The sequence below is a fragment of the Marmota monax genome, unplaced genomic scaffold (genome assembly GCF_021218885.2).
Source record: "Marmota monax isolate L192 unplaced genomic scaffold, Marmota_monax_Labrador192_F-V1.1 WCK01_AAM20220418_F8-fsc00014, whole genome shotgun sequence".
In the NCBI taxonomy this organism is placed as follows: domain Eukaryota; kingdom Metazoa; phylum Chordata; class Mammalia; order Rodentia; family Sciuridae; genus Marmota; species Marmota monax.
Genome location: NW_026695222.1, coordinates 23860225 through 23869608, shown reverse-complemented (window position 1 = coordinate 23869608; position 9384 = coordinate 23860225). Strand labels below are relative to the sequence as shown.

At 48.5% G+C, this 9384-nt stretch overlaps 1 protein-coding gene across 6 annotated transcripts in view; it reads right to left on the bottom strand.

Annotated features, from left to right (window-relative positions):
• Positions 1–5733: 5733 nt before the first annotated feature.
• Positions 5734–9384, bottom strand: part of Hnf4a (hepatocyte nuclear factor 4 alpha) — a 54241-nt gene continuing 50590 nt past the window's right edge. For all 6 annotated transcript variants that reach the window (XM_046433756.2, XM_046433757.2, XM_058575612.1 and 3 more), the window contains exon 10: positions 5734–8842. In XM_046433756.2, the coding sequence (XP_046289712.1) occupies positions 8700–8842 (143 nt within the window). In that variant the 3' untranslated portion in view covers positions 5734–8699. The remainder of the gene's footprint in view (positions 8843–9384) is intronic.

The following is a 9384-nucleotide window of genomic DNA, read 5'->3' as shown; positions in this document are numbered from 1 at the left end:
GCCATGCCTCATGTAGTTTGGCCTCCTTTTTCTGAGCAAGATGGTGTCTCTGCTGGCCCCTAAGTGCAGCTGTCCCCGAGCTGGTTGGAAAGAACACACAATTTGCAGTCATGGGGAGCCCCAGCTCCACGACCTGCTTATCCTTTGCCCTCTGTGTCCTCTGCTTTCTCAACTCTGAAATGGGGAACCTAAGCTAAGAGGCTTTGGTTACAGGAGAGAGTAGCCATTGACGTATCACACAGAGAGAAAACTCTGCCAGTTAAATGATGACCTAATACTTTCTTGTCATATAGAATTTTTGTTTTATATTTGATAAAACAATTCCTTAAACTACTTTAGGTGGGTTTTTTTTAAGTAGGGATTAAACACAGAGCTTTACTTTTAGTTTTTAAAAATCATTTGTCATCACTCTTGTGCATGCATAAACAGGAAAATACAAGTGAAATAAATTCATTAAAGAACTCCCCAAACTCCTGTGTTTATGTTCAACCCAGCTAGATCACTTTTCCTCTTAGAATCTTCATTCTCTATAGTTTTAGATTTTGGAGGGGGTATTGGGGATTGAACCCAGGGGCACTCTACCATTGAGCTACATCCCCAGCCCTTTTTAAAATTTTCTATTTTGAGAGAGAGGGTCTTGCCAAGTTGTTGAGCCTGGCCTCACACTTTCGATACTTCTGCCATTATTATGCCTCCTGTGAACTGTGAACCCAGGGCAAGTCCCTTTCCTCAGGCGTAAAACAAGGAGAGTTCCTTTGACCCACCACAGCCTCACTGAGGCAGCTGACCATGAGGACGCCAGCACACCTGAGTAGCTGGGATTACAGGTGTGGGCCATCATGCCCAACTCATTGTCCATATTTTTCATGCCACGTCAGCCTCCTTACATTGAACCTTTCCATCTTGCAGCATTTCTTGAAAGAATGCTCCATCTCCAGACTTTCTTCCAACCCACTCCTCCTACTCCACAGCTCTTTCCTTGCTCTTATCAGAAGATGTCAACAGGAAGTTTCAGGAAACAACCAGGGCTCATGCGCCTTCCTCAAAGGGTCATTAAGTCGTTCATGATGAAACCCAGAAAGAGAAGTTGCTCAGTTAGGCCACCAGGACTCATGACCAGAATCCACAAGGTTCTGGCCACCACCTGATCCTACCAACAGGGAACGCAGGATGCCCTTGACCTTGGAGACACGTACATCCTAATTTCAGAGATACCATGATGTAGAAAAGGGCACATGGTAGAGTTTTTAAAATATCATGATAACTTCTCTCTCTCTCTCTCTCTCTCTCTCTCTCTCTCTCTCTCTCTCTCTGTGTGTGTGTGTGTCAGGATTTATGTGAGAATGAAATGAAAATAAGTCTGTGATGGGCCCTGCACACCACAGACCCCCAGTGCCCAGCCCAGTGGTGGCCACTCCCTTGACGTTACTCAACTGTCCCCTAATTCCTTTCAGCCGGGGCATCGCCCTTGTTGCAGAGCAGGCTCAGGTTTATGGCAACAACACTGCCCCTGCCAGACATGATCTCAAAGTCATAAAGACATTTTATGGTTTCACTCTCCCTGAGATAAGCTGAGGGAGCCCTTCCCAAGGCCAGGAACAATCTCAGCACAGGGGGTGGGGGTGGGGGTGTGGGGGTGCTGGGCGTTGTACAAGTTGGGGACTGGAACAAGTTTTATGGCCCCAATTTCTCTAAAAATGCCACGTTCTCATATCCTCAGCTTGACTCTGCAGGTGAAGCCTCGGCACCTGGAGCTTGATGACACTCACTCATTCAGTGAATAGGGAATGTGTGAGGGACGCACCAGTGTGGACCTTCTCACCGCGCCATCATTATGCCTCCAATGAACTGTGAACCCAGGGCAAGTCCCTTTCCCCAGGTGTAAAACAAGGAGAGTTCCTTTGACCCACCGCAGCCTCACTGAGGCGACTGACTGTGAGGACGCCAGCACACCCAGCACATAGTAGGCCCTCATCAAAGGGGCTTGGTGCTCTTTTTCCACCACCTTCCTTCATCCTCCCCGCTCTTTGCTGGCTCCTCCTCTTCTTTCCAGCCCTGATGGTGTTTTGGCCCAGAGCAGAGTCCTCCCCTCTAACCAGTTCGCTCTCCACGCTCTCCACGCCCTCTCTTTAAATGTCCTCAAGCAACTAGTTGATGACTTTTTCTTTCTTTCTTTCTTCTTTTATTTATGTATGTATGTATGTATGTATGTTATGTATCTCCACACACTAAAATTCACCCTTCTTAGTGCGTGCTTCTGCAAGTTTTGGCAAGTACATACAGTCAGGCAACCACGTGAAGATGGAGATTTCACAGGACATTCGCATCATCACCAAGGTCTCTCCTCGGTGCCCTTCCTGTTCACAACCCCCTGCCCTGCCCCCTCGCCTCTGGTAACTGCAGTTCTATCCCTATGGTTTTGTCTTTTCTAGAGTAACTTATAACCAGGCATGGCGCATGCCTATAAACCCAGCAACTTGGGAGGTTGAGGCAGAAGGATTGCCATTCGGGCAACTAAGTGAGACCCTGTCTCAAAATAAAAATAAAAAGGGCTGGGGATGTGGCTCAGTGGTAGAGAACCCCTGGGTTCAATCCCCCGTACATGCAAAATATCTGATGGATGTTCTCATACGGAGGTAGCTTCCAAGTCTGCCTTCTTCCACTCGGCCCAGAGCACTTGAGAGCCCTGGTGCTCATATCAGTAGTTGGCTCCTGTCCGTTTCCGGGCAGGGGTCCCACTTGACTTTCGAGTTTCTCATCTCTGCCACGACTTGGACTTTTCCTCTCCAGCCCCAGCTGCTTTTCCCTGAGCTCCAGCTTTACATAGCCAAGGCTTCTTCAGATATCTCCTTGGCCTCTCAAGCAACACATCCCAAACAGAACACTTCACATTCTCACTCCGGTTGGTACCATTCACCCCATGGTTATTTTTCTTTTTTCTACACTCGTTAGCACTTCCTTAGCAGTTCTACTCCCAAAGTATCCCATTTGGGAGCACTGCTTACTACCACTACCTAATATGTGTTTTCTATTGCAAATGACCACATACACAGTGGTTTATGAGAACCATTGGTTATCTTGAAGTTCTGTGGGTCAGAAGCTTGGACACAGCATGGTTGGGTTCTCAGCACAGACTTAAATCCAGGTGTCAGCCAGCCTGTGTCCTTCTCAACGATCTAGGGAAGAATCCAAGTTCTTATGGCTGGAGGATGAAGCTCAAAAATCCTTGCTGGTTGTCAGCCACAGGTCACTCTTGGCTTATAGAGGCCATCCACATTCTTGCCTAGGGCCTCCTTCATCTTCAAAGCCAGTGACAGAGATTCTCCCTCATGTAGAATCCCTCTCACATTTATGATTTAATTTGCCCAGAGGGCCTCAGTAGCAAGAGCACGTGTACACATGTACGTGCCTTCCAAGTGCACGCCACTCCCTTCCGACAGCTCGCTGGGCGTCACTCTTCCCCCCTTAGTTCTTAAGGTGCAACTGCTTGCTACTTCCCCCTTCATGTGTAAAAACCATAACACCTCGTGGTATTGCTTCTTTGTAATCCCAGGCGCCTCCTCTCAGAACTGTGCCCAGCAACTTTCTTACAGGATGGACTTTCCCCTGTGTTTGCTGCTGTGCCCATCACACAGCACCTGAATCATCAGGGTCCTCTTCAATCCCCTTGGGGTGGCCTCTGGAGTCAGACAGTGAGCATCTGATCAGCTGTCATACCAGCGAAGGACCTTGGGCAAGTCCCTTCCTCCTACTGAGGCTGGTTCCCTTGTTTGTAACACAGAACAAGAATAACTACCTCAGAAGGCTGTTGTGGGTGTAAATTGAGCCAAGCAGTGTTTGGGAAAGAGGAAGAGCTCCATAAACAGTCCTTGGCTTCATGATTCAGTGTTCAGTTTCATGATCCTACACCTGAGCGGGATCCTGGGACTCAGATCTCTTAGATCACCTCTTGGGATTTACATATGACATACTGATTTGAGAACTACTGATCAGAGGTGACCTGGGTTCTCCAATGAGGAAGCAGGGAGACCTCACCAATTTGGGATGACAGATCATTCACGCTGCATGGAACAGTCTTTGACCCTTCCAGCCACCTGTCACCTGGGATCCCCTCTACTTTTGGCTCCCACTCTGAGCACTGGGGCTGTCCACTGGGGATGATGGGAGAAGAAGCTTCTAGAAGCATGGAATCAGCTTGTGGAAAAGAGCTGAAAGGAGGAGACTTCCTGGAAGCCCAATTCTCAACTAGCCCCTGAGGGCTGGTAGCGAGGCGTGGGCTCAAGTCCTGGCCCAATGTCTCCTGGCTGTGTGGCTTTGGACAAGTTCCCTCATCTTTCTGAGTCTAGATTTCATCATCTTTAAAATGGGGATTTTTCCGTTTGCCACGAAAGCTGATGATGTTCAGCAACTGAAATGGAAACTAAATGTGACGCCCTGCGTCGAGATTTGTGATTAACTGGGGCAAAGGGCTGATGAGGTGGAAGAGCCAAGGTCAGGGGAATTTATGGCAGCCCAGGGTTTATGGTTTTGATATGGATTTATTAAGCACAATTTAGGACTGAAATAGCCTCCTCTGGCCCAGGGCCTCCATTGCATCATGGAAAATGTTTCCTGGTGCCGACGAGTGGAGAGAAGGGACAGAGAAGGCAGAAGTGGTCCTAGGGATCAAGCAAGCAGATACTGGGTGCTCTTGAGGCTGGGGAGCTTAATAGTTAGCCTCTCACCAGAAAATGGCTGCATGAAGTTCACATGTGCTGGTCATCACAGTAGCTCTTACAGTTAACTCATTCAGTCAAAGTCCAACAACATCCCTAAAGGGAGATTTCATTCCCATTTTACAGATGAGGCTCGGAGAAGTGGAGAGACCTGCCCAAGTTACACTGACCAGTGATTCCCAGACCGGAACAGCTGTCCCCTTCCTTTGGGAAGAACGGAGGGTCCCTCTACTTTACCCTCTGCGTCACCATAGCAGACATCCCACAGTTCAGTCATCACTGTGTGCCACTATGCTGTGCCAGAACAACAGGTCCTCTATGGAAAAAAAAAAAAAAGCCTTGGTTTGTGCCATTTGCCAGTTATGGTGTGAAGCCTTCTGCTGTGGCTGATTTCATGTTGTCAACACAGAGTTAGGGACAAGCCAACAATTGGCTCTCACAAGCTGGTTCCAGCACTTCCTGTGATGGCCAAGACACAAAGTCATCTCCCAATGGAAAAGGACCAAAGTGGTCACGGACAGGGCTGGAAAGTCTTGGGTATGTTCCTTGATCTTATTATTTTTTCAAACAAGTTTTGCTTTTATGAAATGTCCCCATGTCTATGTATCTCCTATGGCCAGCAGATTGAGGTGACCCAGAGAAGGACTCCATCTTGGACCCTAATGACAAGGCAGTTGTCAGACCCTCTTGTTATTTTTCCAGATCTTTCCATCACCTTCTCCCTTATCCCTCTCCTCTTCAAGAGAGGGGTCAACTTTCACTCTCTGTATACTGAATATTTGGGTTCAGGAGACCCAGGTAGATTTCCACCTCTGCCTCTTAAAGGAAAAGTACTTCCCTGAGCCTCAGTTTCCTCATCTATACAATAGGAGGTCATCATAAGGTCTAATGTGCTTACATCTTGATATGAAAACAAAATAATGGATATCAAAGCATTTTGTCCACTGTAAAGGATTCTAGGACTGTCCTTATTCTTATTTCAAACACCTGGAAAAAAAAAAGACGCCCACACAAGGGCTTAGAAAACATATGCGCCATTTATTTTGTTTTATAAACTTTTGTTAAAACACACAAGAGTAAGAAATGTTTTTTTTTGCTTCTTTGCCCCATCAGGCAGCAGTGACAGGGACTTGGGGATCAGCATAGGACCTAAGGACATCCACATACCCACAGGAAGATGCAGATCACTCTGATGGGACCCAGCCCACTTCCAGAATTGCTAGATGTGAACTTCACAATTTATCTTCATTGGGGCAGATCACAGGAAAATCTAGCAAAGAACTGGCTTGGTCACTGCAAGAAATTGGGGAGCCTCCATTTCAACTCTCTCCTCTCCTGGGTCTGCTCTCAGAAAAGCTGTGTGGATTCTAGAAGCTCCTGAGAACCTCCTGAAAGAGATGTCTTGGAGGAGAATTTATAGTGCCCACATTTGCCTCCCATGAACCCTTCTCGAGTCCATCAGACTTTATGTTTTAGGACCACAACTCAGAAAAACGAATTCCAATGTACTGTCCTCATCTTAAAATAAGGAAAGTAAACGTGTCTTTATTTTGTGTTTCCTGCAATGCAATAAAGTTAGTAATGTGGGATGGATTTCTCCTTTAAAAAGTGTGGATTGGGGGCCAAGGATGGGTCTCCTGCCCACCCCCTCCCCATAAATTGCTACCATTAAAGACTACCATGACCCCACTCCATTCCATGGGAACTTCCTATCCCAAGATAGAGGCTAAGCAACATGGCGGGCGGGGAGGAACAGAGTGGGAATGACCATGATGACCAGAATGATCCCAGCTTCACTGCCCTGTGCAGACCTGTTGGGGCCAGCTGGCTGGGGGTTCTGAGGCACTGGAGTGAGGGTGACTGAGGAAGACATGAGAGCTCTGAGCAAGAGATGGTCCCTCCTGGATCTGGACTTGGCTTCTGACAGCCCCAGAGGTGTGGAGATGGCTCTTAAACATATGGCTCCAATACTTCTTCATGTTCTCTAGCAAACAGGAACAAGCACATATGGTGGAATTTCTGGGCATGGGAGTATCATCCCCATCCACTCAGAAGGGTCAGTCTTGGGTGGAAGGTGGGCTCCATCAAATAGTTTGCTCTCCTAGCTAATCACACTTTTGGCCCCAGGACAACATCCCTGTTATTCCCACCAGTCAATGGCATTTTCCAGAATCTTCCCAAAGCCATAAAGATTCTGAGAGTGCTGGTTGCTCCATCCTGGGATTTAAGGTTTCCAGAATGTATCTCGAATGATGTTCCTCAGAGAAAATCTGAAACCCGGGGTTTCTCATCCCTCCCCTCTTCCTCACCCAAACTATCCACCCCTAGACAGAAGACAGGTTTGTCTGTCCCCCAGAAACCAGACCCCTGCTGCCCCTTCCCCAGGCTTAGGGAGCAAAGAACAAAAAGGGGTCAGGAGTCATGAATTCTCCTTAATATTTATCAGCAAACAGGATTCTGGGCCCTCACTGGATTTCAGTTCATTCTCCAATCAACCTGAATCCTGGTAATAGGAAAAGCTTCTGGAATGAGCCTTGGGGTTCTCTCGGTTTGATCATAGTGAAGGCAGGGGGTTCCTTCAGTGGATTAAGCTTTCCTAGTCTGATCCAGAGGGACTTGGATCTTGACCTAGTTACTGACTAGCTGTGTGAGTTTCAGGGGGAAAAAACATCCCTTAACTTCTTAGAATTCAATTTTGTCTTCTGTAATAATCTCTAGGTCATAGGAGGATTCCATGAGAGGATGGATGTCCCATGCCTTAAGACAGTGCCTGGGAGTAAGGAGAGCCTGAGTTAGGCCCTGAGGGTACTTGCTCCTCAACAGACCCTGACCTGAGGCTTTCCTGCCCCTTCCTCTCCATCTGAGGCCTCAGCACTCACCTGGATTACATGGTGGGCTCCTGTCTAACCTCCCTGCTCCCTCCTAACCTTCTAACTAAGAGACTGTGTTCATCTCCTGACAGCCCAGTTCTCCTGTCCCTCCAGGCTACTCCCTCAGTCTGGCATTCAAGGTCCCATGCTCCCCAACGCACCCTCTTGGCTCAGAGAGCCCAGTCACCTTGGTGCCTCTCTCCCAAACCGTCCTCCCTGTCTCTGGGCCTCTCTTGGGCTGTTCTCTTTTGGAACATCCTGTCTCCCCTGCTCTACCAGCCAGAACCCTGCCCTTCTGCAAAGGCCGAGTGCATAGCCCATCTGCCTCTTCCTGGATGCTTTCTCTGGCCACTTGCCCCCTCCCCACAAGTTCCTGTGGAAGTTCTTATCTTGGACTGTCCTCTCATTGTTGAAGACCTATAGGGACCATCGCTCCAAACACCCATGCCAGTCACTGGAGAAGGGAAGTGCACTGGGGTCAGGGGAGGAAGAATGGTATCTTCCTGCTCCATCACCTCCTGCCCTCTGCCTAGCCCCAGTCAATGCCTCCAGATGTTCCTGGAGTGGCTGGGGGAGGGGTTTCAAGTTTTCCTCCACCTCTGGAGAGTGGCTTTGGAGAAGATGGGATGGCTGAGGAAGGTGACAGCAGAGGGCAGAGGGGGCATTTGAGGTGAGGGCAGCAGAAGAGGGAGGAAGACTTCCAGGGCTCCATGTCTGGGCACCATGACCAGGCCCAGGGGAGAAGAAGTCCCAGCCGGGAGGAGGGGAGCTGTGTTTAAGCAAGGTCCCATCTTATCTTCAGACTGTATTCTTTGGGGGTAGATATGGATGAAGGAGAAGGAAGTTTGGCTTCAGCATGAGAAATGTCATCCAAGTCAGCAGAGGACTTCCCAGCCGGGGTCTCTCTAGGTTAAAGCTCTGTCAGCCAGAGCATTGGGTCAAAGGTGGCAATGAGTGTGGCCCTCAGCCCACATTCTTAGTCTTTTGCTCTTTCCATTGCTGCTCTGGGACTGGCCCTGTTGTCACGCCTTCCATTACTGTGATCAAGTGGTCGCCAGGAACTCTCTGAGGGGGTTGGGGTGAGCCAGCAGAAGCCCTGACTCCCAGTGGCTTGCTAGATGACTTCTTGCTTGGTGATGGTGGGCTGAGGGATGGCAGAGGGGGGCTTGACAATCGTGGTGATGGCTCCTGGCAGGAGCTTGTAGGGCTCAGACCCTGAGCCACCGGGCGGTGAGGGCTGTGGAGTCTCAGGGGTGGCTGAAGGGACAAAGAAACAGACAGAAGCTGCTCAAAATTCCAGTCCTTTGTGAGTATGAGAAGAGCTCTGGGAAAGTTCTTCCCTCACTTCGAGGCTTAATTTCCTCTTCTATAAAATGAGAGAATGAAACTAGATGATCCCTGAGGTCTGATGACTCAACCCTTCTATGGATTTCAGACTATAAAATCCACATTCTATGACATCTGGAAGGTCCTTCCACCCATCTCCTCCACCAACTGATGTGGAGGGTTGAGCTGCTTCTCCCAAATGGAGGACTAGGTCTGACTGTCCCCAAGGAAAATGAGATGTATGGTAGGGGTACTCTTTCTTAGAGAAAGCAGCAGTCAATGGGACCCAGGGATAAATGGCTCAAAAACTACCACCTGTATTTAGGAGATGGGTAACAGAAACTAATTAGCCCCATTTCCATCACAGGTTGGAGAATAACCTGACCAAGTGGCTAGCTTTACTCAATGGACAACTTTCCCAAAGAACAATTTCAATTAAATGCCATTTAATTGCAATGGACCACTTCATTCTG